The 15,777-nt window shown below is 39.9% G+C and overlaps 1 protein-coding gene across 1 annotated transcript in view; it reads left to right on the top strand.

Moving 5' to 3' along the window:
* LOC149141869 (uncharacterized) overlaps window positions 1–15,777 on the top strand; it is a 131,847-nt gene that overhangs the window by 78,051 nt on the left and 38,019 nt on the right. The window contains exons 3-4 of the mRNA XM_089451356.1: window positions 829–913; window positions 1,101–1,208. Coding sequence (XP_089307482.1) covers window positions 829–913; window positions 1,101–1,208 — 193 coding nt within the window. The remainder of the gene's footprint in view (window positions 1–828; window positions 914–1,100; window positions 1,209–15,777) is intronic.

Genomic DNA, 15,777 nt, shown 5'->3' with positions numbered 1-15,777 from the left:
GGGTAAATTGTCAAATGAAGAAACAAGAGCAATTTCTTCTAGTTTCCTTTCCTTGAACGTGGCTGAGAAACAAATGCAAATGGCTGTAGCTTTCTGTATACATGGGAGTTTGAAATTCATTTTATTGCTTATTAGGTAAATTACTAAATTGTTAAATTAAGAAACCAGAGCTATTTCTTCTAGCTTCCTTTCCTTGATTGTCTCTAAGAAACAAATGCAAATGCCTGTTCTTAAAGTTCAATTCTACTGAAATAATTCCTTATCTTATTATTTGTTAGAACTGTATATTTGTTATATTAGATACAGGAAAAAAAATAGATCAACCCTTCTGTAGCATGTGAGGCTAGCTGGTCATTGCAGTCCCAATCAATACGGTTGGATGCTCATTGCTATCATGATCTATATTTCTTATGCATAGGTGTCTGCTAAGTGCCTTCCAGCCATGGAAAACATCAGATACCTAGCTGCTCAGGTTCTTTTTGCTTTAACAACACATAAACACATATACACACATAAAACAAATATAAAGGCAATTGTAGTTCAAATTTGTTATCGTCTTTAGCATTGATGCAAAACATCAAACATATGTAATTTCTGTCGTCTTATAATTGAATGATGATTTCATGGTTCTAGTGAAGTTGTATCATTTCAAGAGTCTCACTTATATTTTTGGAAATGTTGTTAATATGTGACTTAATTATTTGTTTTGTTCAAAGGAATATATAAAACTGTATTACTGATTTTGTTCATGTTTGTAGATGAGAAATGTTCTTTTCTGGGATTGCCATTTCTTCTAGAATCTAAGTCCTCTCCATTTTTGTGCATCAGGGAGTTTGAGAAGCTAGAGAATCGTTTCTTATCCCCTTTGGTAGAGACACTGGCTCCTATAGCAACTTTAGCTGTGGAGAGCCAGGTTATTAATTTCTTTTTTGAAATTCTACCTTCATGTTATATAAGAATGTTTCTCAAGACTTTTTTCTTCCGTCTTTATCATAAAGATTTCATACATTGTTGATGTTATGTAATTTCTTTTACATCAGATATAGTCTCTTAACAGTGTGACACTGTATTAATAATCTTGTATGTCTTTTTCCATGCAGGTTCTGTATCACACACCAAAGGCAGCCCATTCTCACTGGGATCAAAAGTCTGCAAGCTATGTGTTTCATCTCAAGGACCTTCCTTTCTTTGTATGCTCTTACGAACAAGTGCAATTTCCATTCTATTCTTCAATATTGCATTTTGCATGCTGCTTTTATTTTCTTGCCCCTTATTAACTCCTGTGCAAGATAATGGGTTTTACGTCTGATTTTTTAATGCTTGTCACTCGATCCAATCATGAATTGGGGATTTATTTCCTGATATCAGGGTAAAGGCACCTAGTTCCAATGTGATATAGTTAGGTTTAACTGGCCTTGTATTTGACATTTCTTAGTCCCAGAACATTATGACTGATTTAAGATTTAGGATTGAGGTCATAGTGAGGGCCATTATTTCTATCCACAAATCCAGAAAATTGAAATTGATATTGAAATTTGTATTAATGTCCTCTAAAGTCCAAATGTTGGAGTTTCGCATATAACACAACCATAATTAACCCATAACGTAGCATATCATAAGCATAGATGAAATCTCTTACAGAAGAGAGAAAACCATAGACACCATAGCCAAGCCATCAACACAAGGGACAAGATATGTCGTGGGTATCCTTGATATCCTAATATTCAATATGAAAATAAATCAGATCATCACTGCAATGCATGGTGATTCATACAATGTCATTTCACAATATGATTCAATACAAATGAGATTAGAGTCTCCTCAATATATAGGTTTGGGTTCTTCATCGAACACCCCAAGTGTGGGTCCACAACCTACAAGATGTCCAGATAGGTTGGTTGGTCAAGACACCTAGTTGGGTTACATATGCCCAAATTGGTTGGCTCTTTTAGTCAGTTGGCCCTATCAATGACTATCAGTTGGATTTACCTATATCGCAAGATTTAATCTTCCACCTTTTAAACACAACTTGGAGGTCAACAATAAAATTACATGAACATCCCCTCTTAATTTTGTTCAAGTAGGGACCAATAGAAAATGATCAATGTTGTTAGTGAATAAACCAAACAATACATGGTATAGTAATGCTCTATGGGGAGGCTACATCATTGCCACCTCAATAATGTCAACAAATTGTCTCCATGTTATCAAACAAGCTCTATTCGATCATTCGAGTGATCAATGCTATAGTCGATCAATCAACCACATAGTGATCAATGTGCACTCTCAACAATATCATGTGGGGTTTACACACATCCCAACATTCCAACAAACTCATGGTGTAATGTCCTCTCCAAATTGAGGGCTTATGGAGGACATAATAGCCTATCTGGCCCCATACTCTATAGTCTTGTTAAAGGGGTAAAAACCCAATTTTTCCTATGTTGGGGCAATATTGGGAAAAAATTGGGTCGGCTGGGGCTAAATTAGGGGTTGCACACACAACTCCTCACTTTGTTGGAGCCCATGGAAAATCTATAAATAGAGGAGGGTTGAGATCAAATGAGGCATCATCAATTGTGGATCAGTTCATGTATTTTCTTGAGCTTAGCTTTGAGGGTTTAAGACCCCTTCCTCCAAATCAATTTTGGTGGTGCAAGATTCCACCCTAGTTGATAAATCTCTTTGATTCTTTCTATTTGTCTTGGCACAGGTTTCTCTTCATAAATAGCAAGCATAATCTTCTCAAGTTCTGTAATGGCATCTTGAAGCAAGACGAGCTCTTCACTGAAACTTAGAATCTGGGCAGATCGTAGTTCTCTGTGAATAGGCTGTAGTTCCTAATATAGATGAATTTCTGAGTCATAACACTGGCCAACAATTCTGCAAACTTGCTACATGTATCACCCTGAAGCATATCGCAAAGTCTGGGGCAGTCACGTGATTTGAACGTATTCCAATCTGTGCAATTAGTCGGTGTGCAATCGTAGTTCTCTTGTACAACCGTTTGATTCTAGGGACGCCGAGCTAGGAGGGTTTCTGTGCTTCATACCATAGGGCCGAACCCTTAACCATAAACAAAGGATTTATGTCGTCATTTGATTCTAGGGACGCTGAGTCTCCTGAGGCAGGAGCAAGGAGGTTTTCCGAGCTTCGTTCCACAAGATCGAGGCCCTAACAGTAAGCGTAAATCCTGTGTAGGTACCAGAACTTAGATTGAAGCAGATTTGAGATAAAGGTCGAATCCAGACCTAAGGTCCATTCAGGTATCTAATTAATTATCAACATTGCAAAAAGGCTCAGACCACTGATTAGGGCATTTTTATTGAATTTGTACACATTGTTTGGATCGCATTGGGAATTCCATTGGTTATTGAACGATTATTGGAATTAAGCTTGCTTTCAGATTACGTAATATTGCTGGGTCATTGATAGACAAGCATCGTGTTCATCATTGGAATTTGGATTTTGTCTTGGATTAATTTATGGTTTACCATATTGTGTTGATGACTGTTGTATTAATTGAGCTATGTATTGTTGGAACAATATTGACTATACTTGTATTGTGAGCCTTTTTTTTAAATGATTTGTTACAAAACCCTAATAATATGCGGAAAACCCTAGGCAAAATAAGAAGCCCTAAAAAGCAAAATTGCCCTAGATCATTACAATGGTATCAAAGCACAAGCATCTTGCCAGCTTGTGAGTTCTTAAGTCTTGTATGCTTCTAGCAGACACCAACAATGTCACAGTAAGGAAGAAAATGAACACACAACGTTCAACCATGGGGAAAAGAGTAGGGCAAGGATGACAAGATCCTGACATTTTGTTAAATGCAATACTCTAGGGGCAACAAAAAATGATAGACATATTAATGCAAGGACAACAATTGATTCAAGGCCAAGAGGAGTTTGCTCGGGTATTAGCTCAAGGACAACAGTAGTTCAATTAACTAATGGTCCAACTCATAGGTAACCAAAACATTGCTGGAAACAATAGGATCATGTTTGAAGGTAGCAATAACGGATAACCATAATCCTGGTCCTCCTGTACACACTAGTGCCAGGGCAACCAACAACAAAAATTCTGGATCGTTACGTCCTCAATTTATAAATAATTAGGCAACGATAGCCTTAGAAGCAACAGAGCCAAATAAACTCTTTGATGACTATTTTCGGTAGCAATATCAGATTCTGAGATAGACCAAGGGAGCAACGAAATTCTGATCTAATGCGCAAGGTAAGTAAACTTTCTCTTCCCTCATTTGATTGATCACCAAATGTTTAGCAAGGGCTTGGGTGTAAAAATTAGACACCTACTTCAAACTTAACTCTATGTTAGAAGCAGACGCCATCTAATTCGTGGCACTAGACCTAGAAGGAGGTGCAAATGATTGGTGCTATCATGGATTGGTCACTTTGGGACATGCAAACATCACTTATGTAGACTTTACATATAGGTTGATAGATAGATTTGATCAAAAGAACCCAAACATACACTTCAGAGAATTGGCACAACTCAAACAAACCAGATTGCACGAAGAACTTATTGCAGAATTTGAACGAATTGCAGTTACAGTGATAGACATATTGGAAGAACGATTAGTCATGCTCTTTACAGAGGCATTAACCGAGCTCCTACAAGGCTAGGTCAAGGCATTCAATCCCATAACCCTTTAAGATTGCATCAAGCAGTTAACTTCAGAGAATTGGCACAACTCAAACGAACCAAATTGCACGAAGAACTTATTGCAGAATTTGAATGAATTGCAGTCATAGTGATAGACATATTGGAAGAACGATTAGTCATGCTCTTTATAGAGGCATTAACCGAGCCCTTACAAGGCTAGGTCAAGGCGTTCAATGATCAATCCCATAACCCTTTAAGATGCCATCAAGAAGACTTGAGACATGGAAAATGTTGATTTGTGTAGCTTGGGAGGTACTCCAAGCCCCAGGGTTCAGGGTTTGGAGGACAAAGCGCCACAAGGGTAGTTTGTGGGCTTGGAACCCAAGTATGGGGTTTTGGCACCCGTCGTGTTTTGGGGAAAAACCATGATGGATTCACAACATGTGATGGATGAGGATGATAGTGCTCGGAAAGACGATTCCAACGCATCGAAAATCGTCCGAATTTGAGTTGTTGTTAGAGAGATATGAATTTTTGAAGTTGACAAATTAATTTGGTTGTCAAGTGGGCCGACTTGATATGTGTCACTTCAAGTGAGATCTTGATCCATTGTATGTGTACAATTGCAAGGCGTATTGAGGTCATTTAAGCATCCAATCTTGTGCAACACATACCTTAGAAAGAGAACTCGTTGGAGAGAAGAATTATGTGCCCTAGCCGCAACAAAAGAGGATCTGAAACAGTGTGGGTTAAGGTCTGTTCAGGGGTCCGTTTTTGAGGACAGAACTATTGGTGGGAGGGCCGAAGCCCTGTTCTTGTAGGCCACAGCCAAGGCAGGGACAGCGAGTTAGTTTGGAGGTTGTTTGGTGGGTGGACAGTCCTCATAAGAGGCTGCCACAAGTCTGTCTATACACCTGTAGGATGCCGTTGTTTTTTAGGAGGATAAGTCTGTGTTTAAGGGCTTGAATCTGCCCTAAAAGAGCAACGTGGAGGGGCAACCTCCCATTGAAGGACAACCACATTTCATAAGGGCAATTCTGGGCCAGATTTGAGGATGGTTAAGGACTGTGTTGTGTGCCCTAACCAGTCCCAGAAATTGCAGCAGTGCAGGAGTCACAAACAACAATGTTTTGGTATGTGTTGGGTCAAAGGAGTTGACCAGTTTTGGATCAGTTTATCGAGCAGCCTGTTGGTGCCATGTGGATGACATTCCGAGGTGGTGAAGTGTCATCCTAGGAGCATAATCGACAGTGATGAGATTGGGTGTCATAGAGCTGCTTGGAGGGCAGCTATTGGCTACCCAAAGTAGCCCTAGAGCAACAGACAAGAAGGACGTTGTTGGTGTGTGTTTGGGTGAAGGATTGCAGCCTTATGTGCAACACTTTGATGGACGAAAATGATTGCTAGATAGGCAGATTGGAGCTCAGGAATTAGGCCTACCCAAAGAGCAGTTGATGAGCCCGTGTTCACTGTAGTAGACGTGACTTGTAGCAGTGATAGGAGGCAGCCCTCTTGGAGTCTTGAAGTGTAGATGCCTTGATGGACTAAGGCACTACTAGTGAGAAGTATGGAAGCAAAGGACCGATAGGACAAGATATGTCATAGAAGTGCTGCAACCAAGTTTGTCATTGTATCTTGTAACCATAGATTGTTGTATTTATCAGATTTGGATTAATATAACGAAGATTGGTGATTGTACATTATTGTACAATTTTGTTTAAAACTGTGTATATTGTGCATATGTGATTTACTGCTTTATATTTCTGCTGTGCAAAGTAGTTTATGGTTGAGATTCTTGGTTTGGTAGTGTTAGTGATTTTAAGACTCTAACCTAGATCCAAGGTCACGAAATTTCAACAAGAAATACGACAACTAAAGCTAAGGTTTCATCCAAGCTTCCCATCCCTCAAAAGGATAAGGAGAATAAACCCTTTCAAAGAGATTGGCCCAGGAGAGACAGGTTGGATGAGGAAACTCGAAGCAAACTAAGGTGGAAGAAGCTATGCTTCAATTGCAAGGAACCATGGGAACCAAGACATCGCTGCTTAGGCAAGGGAAAGATTCACTACATTGAAGTGGTCTTTGACAATGAGGATGAAGGAGAAGAACCCACTTCAAATGATAAAGAACCCGCTCCTAATGTCGAGCCTAGTAGTCCAAAGGAAGAACCACCGTAGGAGGAAGCTAAAAAAGAGGAGAAGCTCAACGAAGAGAAGAAGACCCGACCACAAGTTAAGATTGCTACTCTTTCAAGAATCCCTAGATATTACACCTTCAGGATCAGGGGAGTCGTCAAAGGACAACGCATCACAACATTAATTGATGGGGGAGCTACACACAACTTCATTGATGCAACATTAGTAGCAAGGAGAGGACTTCCCATTGAAGAATTCGAGGGCCTTGATGTGATGGTAGCAGATGGATACAACTTGGATTGCATGTGGATGATCCTAGGTTTGAGTGCAACACTTGGTAATTATACTTTCACTAGTGACTTTTACGTAATAGATTTTGCGTATATTAATATTGTATTGGGGGTTCAATGGTTATATTCGTTGGGGAAGCACACTATGGACTACCAAGCATTGGGAATGGAATTTAAATCCCCTAATGGCAGTAAGGTAGTTTTGAAGGGCATGAAAAATGGGGGCCCACAAGTTTGTCCCAGTAGAATGGAGGCCATATTTAGGCATGGAGATGTAGCATATGCTGTAGAATGTAGGATTATGAGCCAAAAAACTCCCAATAGTGGCACACCACAGGACAAAGCCAATGTTCAATGAGTGCTGAACAAGCATGGTCTAGTATTTGGTGATATTCCCCCAGGATTGCCTTCAAAAGGAGGATTTGAACATACTATAGAACTGGAAGAAGGGGCCAAGCCAGTAATCACCACACCATATCGACATCCAAAGAAATTCAAGGATGAGATAGAAAAGACCATACAGGAATTGTTAGTGATGGGACACATCAAACCCAACTCAAGTCTGTTTGCCTCGTCGGTGGTTTTGGTGAAAAAGAAGGATGGCATGTGGAGAATGTGTATTGATTACTGAGCTCTCAACAAAAAAACCATCAAGAACAGGTACCCTATTCCTAGGATCGATGAGTTACTAGATGAGCTATATGGAGCAATATACTTTTCAAAGATTGACCTACGATTAGGGTATCATCAAATTTGAGTTCGAGAGAAAGACGTGCCAAAAACAACTTTCCGATGCCACTATGGACACTTTGAGTTTCTGGTCATGCCATTTGGACTAACCAACGCCCTCGCCACTTTCCAATCTTGCATGAACAACATTTTCAACAAGCAATTGAGGAAATTCTTACTAGTATTTTTTGACAACCTTCTCATATACAACAAGACATGGGATGATCACTTGGGGTATCTGGATGAAATTTTGAGCATAATGCAAGAACAATCCCTTTATGCCAAGGCATCAAAATGTGAGTTTGGAATGACGATAATCATTTATTTGGGACATATAATTAGTGCAAAGGGAGTACAATTGCATTAAGAGAAGATTCAAGCAATATTGGACTGGCCCACACCTAAGAATCTGACTGAGTTACGAGGATTTTTCGGGATTTGTAGCTATTACCGACGATTTGTCAAAGGGTTCTCTCAATTAAGCGCACCATTAACAGATTTGACGAAGAAAGGAGCATTTAGGTGGACAGAAGAATTAGACAAGACATTCAACAAGCTCAAAGAAGTGATGAGCTCATGTCCAGTCTTGGCCCTCCCTAACTTTAGTCAACCCTTTGTATTAGAATGTGATGCATCAGGAGAAGGAATAGGGGTTGTCTTAATGCAAAAGGGCCACCCCATTGCATTCGAAATTCAAAAGATCTAGGATACAGAGAGACTTTACTCCATATATGATAAGGAGATGTTGGCTATCATGCATGCCTTGGCAAAGTTCAGACAATATTTGGTGGGAAATAGGTTCGTAGTTAGGACAAACGACAATAGCTTGCGTCATTTCTTGGAACAAAAGGACCTAAATAAACGACAACAAAAATGGGTAAGTAAGGTCCAAACTTATGATTTTGATATTGAGTATGTGAAGGGAAAGAAGAATACCGTGGTTCATGCACTCTCCAGGAAATCGGCAACATGTTCCCTCATGAAGCTTGCAGAAGACTGGAACGCCAAAAACCGGTTTTCTTGTGCACTGATCGACAAACTCATACATGATGATAGGTATAAAATAGTCGATGATATTATTTATTATAAAGACGAGATACTTGGTTCCAAAATCGACATTCAAGGAGAAGATTTTGAAGGGTACGCATGACATTCTATCAGCTGGACACCAGGGGTTCTTCAAAACCTACCGACAAATTAGGGAACGATTTTCATGGAAAGGCCTCAAGGACGATGTGATGAAATATGTCAGGGAATGCATGACATGCCAACAAAATAAGGTCGAGCATACACATCCGACAGGTCTTCTCCAACCTCTACCAATTCCAGAACAAAAATGGGAGAGCATCTCAATGGACTTCATCACAGGGCTGCCCAAAATGCAAGGCAAAGATTGTATCTATACCGTGGTGGACAGATTGACGAAATTTGCGCACTTCTTTGCAATCTCAGCTGACTATTTGGCCAAACAAGTAGCAGAACTCTTCTTCAAAGAAGTCTTCAGACTCCATGGACTACCTAAAAATATAGTTAGCAATCGGGACAACAAGTTTATGGGTGCATTCTGGTAGGAGCTCTTCAGGCTAGTGGGAACAAAATTAACCCCTAGCACTAGTTATCACCCACAAACAGATGGGCAGACAGAAATCATGAATAAGTGGATTGAAGGATACTTATGTAATTATGTGACAGGTCAACAAAAAGCATGGATCAAATGGTTGTACCTTGGGGAGCATTGCTACAATACCACTCACCATTTATCCATTGGGATGACGCCTTTCAAAGTGCTATATGGATATGATGCACCATTCTTTATCGACGGGATTTTTGGAAACTGTAGGGCACCCATTGCTAAAGACTGGATACAGGAGAGTCAGGACATTCTCAGGGTACTTAAGGAAAACATGCAGGCTGCTCAAAATCGGCAAAATATGTACGCAAACCAGCATCAAACAGAACACAATTTTGAGGTAGGAGACCTTGTTTTCTTGAGATTGCAACCCTATAGACAATCTACACTCAAGAAAAGCGGTGTAGAAAAGTTGAAACCAAGGTTTTATGGGCCTTACAAAGTTCTCCAAAGGATTGGCGAAAGAGCGTAGGAGTAGACTTGCCCAACGACAACAAAATCCATAACGCCTTCCATGTGTAATGTCTCAAGAAGGTTGTGGGATAGCAGGTCATCACCTTAATCAAATTGCCTCCATTAGACGAAGAAGGACAACTAGAATTGATTCCAGAAACAATCATGGCTGTACAAGAAAAGAAGTTAAGAAGACGAGTAATTCCAGAATACCTTATTAAATGGAAGAATTTACCAGAGGAGGATGCACTTGGGAAGGAGAACAAATTTTACAGCACCCAAGTCTACAATTGCTTGAGGGCAAGCAATTTTGGGAAGGGGGGATTGTAATGTCCTCTCCAAATTGAGGGCTTATGGAGGACATAATAGCCTATCCGACCTCGTAGGCTATAGTCTTGTTAAAGGGGTAAAAACCCAATTTTTCCTATGTTGGGGCAATATTGGGCAAAAATTGGTTTGGCTAGGGCTAAATTAGGGGTTGCACACACAACTCCTCACTTTGTTGGAGCCCATGGAAAATTTATTAATAGAGGAAGGTTGGGATCAAATGAGGCATCATCAATTGTGGATCAATTCATCTGTTTTCTTAAGCTTAGCTCTGAGGGTTTAAGACCCCTTTCTCCAAACCAGTTTCGATGGTGCAAGATTCCACCCTAGTTGATAAATCTCTTGGCTTCTTTCTATTTGTCCCGACATAGGTTTCTCTTCATATAATAGCAAGCAAAATCTTCTCAAGTTCTGTAATGACGTCTTGAAGCAAGTCGAGCTCTTCACTGAAACTTAAAATCTGGTCATATCGTACTTCTCTGTGGAACAAGCCGCAGTGTTGGAAAATTCAAAGTGGTAGCTTATTATATAATTTTCCTTAACCTTAATACTTGTTTGTGAACTTTGTTAATCTTCTTATGTTCTTTAGTTAGATCCATGTTGCTTGAGAGCGGGAGCGGGAGCGGCCATTTTCAGAAGCTCCCGGTTTGGGAGCGAATCCGGGAGCGATTTTTTAAAAATATATATATTTTTTATATTTTTTAATTTTTGATATAGATATGTCAACAAAAACATGTAGAATGATGAATTAGACATAAAAAACATAAAAAAATATAGATTGCTCATTGAACCATATCACATCAATCATCTAGAAATTATAATCGTCATCAACCATGTCCACAAGTTAGTAAAATACATATTACAACTGCAACATATTGAGTCTCATGAATCATGATTAATCAAATTCAATCTTAAAGTTTCAACTTCAAGCTTTCAAAATTGAAAATTCAATAACATTTATCATCATTGATCACCAAAGTTGTACTTATAAGCTAAGTTTAACCATTACAAGAAGTAATATCTAAGATATTTCTAAGTCCTAACTTCTAACTGTTAACATGATATGAAATGTTATAAATTTATAAAATGAAACAACTTTAGTCTTTCACGAAGCATCATATTCATAATTCACAATCATTACCAATGAGTTATAATTGCCAAGGCCCAACTTCAAACTTCAAATTTTCATTGTCACAGTGATATATTGTTTACAAAAAATATCATTATGATATGAAAGAGTCAAGAGTCAAGAGGTAAGGACTCAAAACTCAATAGTTATGAAAACTAAAGTCTAATAGAAACTAAAAAAGACAAGTAAACTGTAAATCTACATGTGGCCCTTGCCATGAGAGTCCCCAGGAGTATAAGCAGGTCGTGGTGGTCTTCTAGGAGTCTCCCGCACAGACCGACGACCAGAACTAGAACCTCCACGTGAGGGTGTAGATGGAGGTGGCGACAGCAAAGGAACAAAACTCGGACCTCGAGCACTGCTACTGGATGGTGGAGGTGGAGGTGGAGGTGGCATGGCTGCTGCAACTGCTTCATCTTCATCCCTTACAAGTTCCTCTTCCAGTTCTTCAATATGTACAATGCCATCCTCCAAATTGTCATCGTCTGGGTGATTGTCCCAAATTTTATATGTGGGATCCTCATAAGCCCGATCACAGTAATGACTCAACAACCTCAAGTTGTAGTGCACATAAACCAAGCTTTCTGCTCGGTTTTCATTAAGTCTGTTTCTTTTCACATTATGTATGTAGCTGTAGGTGCTCCAACATCTCTCTGCAGAAGAAGTATTTACAACCTGTGAAAGAACTTTTTTTGCCAATTTTGGCAAAAGTCCATGCCCGCCATATGTTTCCCACCATGTGAGAGTATCAAATCTATCTCTGTGGTCCATTGCATGGAAGTTACCATACAAACCAGTGCCACTGAAGTATCTGCCTATTTCAAAGCGCACAACGGCACATTCCTCCCTGTCAGGTACCAACTTTTCTAATGCTTCCAAATATCCTTTAGTTACCTCTGGATCTAAATGGGGTTTGGTCCTAACCCCACCCCCTGCTACAGGTTGGCCCAACCAAGATGTAGAGTAGTATTTTGGCGTAAGGATATACGCCAAGCAATGTAGTGGAAGATTAAGCCTATTCCACCGTTCACACACACAATCATGAATCAGTTTGTACAAGTTGGGATCTCTATTATGAACAATATCTTTTATTTCCCCCAACATGGTATCCATTTGCTCATACACCTCGCCAATCACTGGTTTGTCTGTATCTGCAAACCGAATCATGTGATAAATTGGCTTGGTAAAATCCAATACCTGCCTCACATTTGTCCAAAACTGCCCATCAAGAGCGACCTCCTCCACCATTTCAAAACCTCCCATGTCAGCTACATTTGTAGCCCTTTCCTTTAATACCTGCCAATGTGGACTTGATACCATGCTAGCTAATGCCTCTCTTATCTTCAAAAGGCGCCTGAAGGTGAGGTAATAGCTACCAAATCTGGTCTTCGCAATCTTCAACAACTCCAATCTCGAGTGACTGCAGAAAAGGCCATGGGTATTGCTATGATTTGTAATAAATTTTATCATTTGTTTGCCTTTCTTGTACAAATCACCAATCCATTGGTATTGTTCATTTTTGTTCTTGACAATATCATGCAACAGAAGGTTCAATGTGTGAACCAAACATCCAGACCAAAATATGTTGGGGTATTTATCCTCAATAATTGCTCCCGCTGCCTTACAATTAGGAGCATTATCAGTGATGACTTGGATGACATTGTATGGGCCAATACGCTCAATTGTTTCAAATAATGCTTCTGCAATGTTGATGGCGGTCTTGAACTTGTCTGAGTAATCATGTGCAGTTAGAAAGATGGGACCACTAACAGACACAGCAAGAACACTTATCAATGGCTTGCCTTTTACATTTGTCCATCCATCAGATACAATGGACACCCCATGGTCAGTCCAAGAACTTGTCATTCTATTCAAAGAATGCGATATTTTTGCTTTTTCATGATCAAGGCCAACGGTTCTTGCCTTGTCATACCCAGGGCTCTTGTATCCTTTAGGGGCATCATTTATGGCAGAAACCATTTCGTGCCTATAAGGTGAGCGAAGAACATTGAATGGTACCACACATGCATAGAGAAACCTGTAAACCTTTGAATCCACATCATTCCTACACCCCTCATCAAGGAAATCTGATATGGTTCTACGCCTTAAAGATGATGACCCTGTGCCTCCATATCCACTGCCTTGGGAGGATGCTGAAGGAGTTCTTTGTGATTGTGAGCTTGGTTCAAAGAAACCCCTTGATTTTTTTGATCTGTATTGGGCTTCCTCCTCTTCCCTTATGTATTTGGCTCTATCCGCTGCTGACACCGCTGTACAAGTTTTGATTCCTATTTGTTTGTCTCCATCCCATGGCCTTTTCCCGCAGAGGTGTCTTCTAGCACGGGTGTATGAACCTGTGTAATCAGTGTTGCAATGGGGACAATGAAATTTAGTGGTTCCACCCCCTCTCCCTGTTTCAGCCCTGTTAACATATTTCCACAATGGAGTTTGGTCTTGTTTAGTTTTTTGAGGGTCATGTTCACCCTCCTCCAGCTCCTCCTCACCGGGGTTTTCACCAATTTGACTTTCTCCAACTTCTTTATCCCCCTCTTCAGTTTCGCCCTTCCGTTTCCTACTCTCCAGCACCATAATAACCATAAAAGGGACCAGGAAGAGGAAAATGCCAAGAAATATAGCCAGGTCCATGGTGTTTGATGTTTGTAGGGTTTTGATTCTTGAATCTGCAAATTATTTCAATTTATTGGGATTAGTTAATTTAATTTATTAATTTAATTTAAATTCATGATTTTTAAACTCAATAAACTAAATTAAATTAACTAAATTACTACCTAACTAAATTAAACTAACTAAACTAACTAAATTACTAAGTTACTTACCTCTGCAGGCTTGCTCCTCGCTCCTCGGCACTTGCTCCTCGCTCCTCAGCACTTGCTCCTCGCTCCTTTGCTCTTGCTCTTGCTCAATGAAGTGATAATGAAATTTTTTTAGGCCATTGGGCTTTTAAAACAAAAAAAAAAATTTAAAATTCGATTTTTTTTGGTGTCCGCGGAAATTTTTTCCACCGGATCGCTCCCGGAGCGATCGCTCCCTGCAACGCTCTTGAAAATGGCAGGGAGCGCAAATTTTTTTCTGGGAGCGCGCTTCGGAGCCGCTCCCACCTGAAGCGCGATTTGGGAGCGGGTTCGAGGGGGGGGGGGGGGCGCTCCGCCGCAACTATGAGTTAGATCTTTTCATCAAACAAATATCATGAATGAAACAGTAACAATAGAGGCCATAGAAATTAGGCTCTCAGCCAGGGCAAAACCTCTCGAAGGGGAAATCCCGGTAAACTCTTCTGTTCTTATAGAATTTGCTTCCAATGAGACAACAAACACCCAATCCTAGACCAAGTCCTTCTCCAAGTACCAAGTCAGCTCCTCCAATCAATCCTTCCTTGATTCTGCACCAGCCAACTTTCACCTGCAACTTCGACCTCCCAGCTTCAGTATGGATTCTCCGACTTGCAACTTCGGCCCTTGAAGCTGCTATAGAAAACCCTAATTCAACCTCCTCTTGAGACCTTCCTTGAGGAATGCAACTCCAACCAAGATCAATGAGGTCACTATAGTGTAATCCTTCCTTCCAGCAACAAGAGACTGCACTTTGTCCTACTGCAACTCAGATATGCAATTTCGGCCTCTTCTGTAGCTGCAAAAATCCTAGATTTCACATGTGTGAGAGATAGATAGCCCAAAACAAGTTTTTCGTCCTTCCTTTCTTCTTCTAGACCTTCGCTCTCCTTGTCTTCTTGCTTCCCAGCTATGGATCAAACCTTTTCCTTGAGATCGAACTTCTTGAGTAAGTGTGTGTCAAATGAGGTCGAATTGCTTCTTTATATAACCATTCCAAGCGGTCAAATTCCCTTCTTTTGGCTGACTTGTAATTGCTAGGGCTAACTTGTGCTTTTGGAGTTTCTAGGACTTTCTAGACTCAAAATATTTTTTTCTTCCAATTACATTTTGCTCAGATGGGTCTTATAAACATGATGTTGATTCCATTGACTCATGACAATAAATCCTGAGACCTAACAAACACCAGAAGCATGAAGAACATGCATTTACCTAGAAGACCATCAATAATGAGCATGAAACCCATGCTTTAAAATAATATATTTTTCTTTTCTTCTTTTGTTTGTTATATAGGATACTGTTAAAATTGGCAACTAGGGCCGAACTCCATGTGGATCACCTTATTTATGGCTTTTGTTATTTTTCCTAGATTCCTCTCATCGAGAGGTGTAGGATTGATCTAAAGATCATCCGATTCCGATAAGTATTTATGGAGATATGAATTTATTTTGATTATGGACAAATTGTCAAGGTCGGCCAACGAACTTATGTAGGCTTAGAAGCCCAACAATCATGTCTATTCAACCTCAATGTTTGCATATAAATACAAGGAGCATTCTCATTTGGAAAAATTCATTCACTCATCTTCTCTCTCTCTCTCTCTCTC

Source organism: Pinus tabuliformis, chromosome X (genome assembly GCF_031772625.1).
Source record: "Pinus tabuliformis cultivar Carrire ecotype Pingquan chromosome X, CPIR1, whole genome shotgun sequence".
NCBI classification, from domain to species: Eukaryota; Viridiplantae; Streptophyta; class Pinopsida; order Pinales; family Pinaceae; genus Pinus; species Pinus tabuliformis.
The sequence above is the reverse complement of the archived record's forward strand: the minus strand, read 5'-3'. Positions and strand labels throughout refer to the sequence as shown.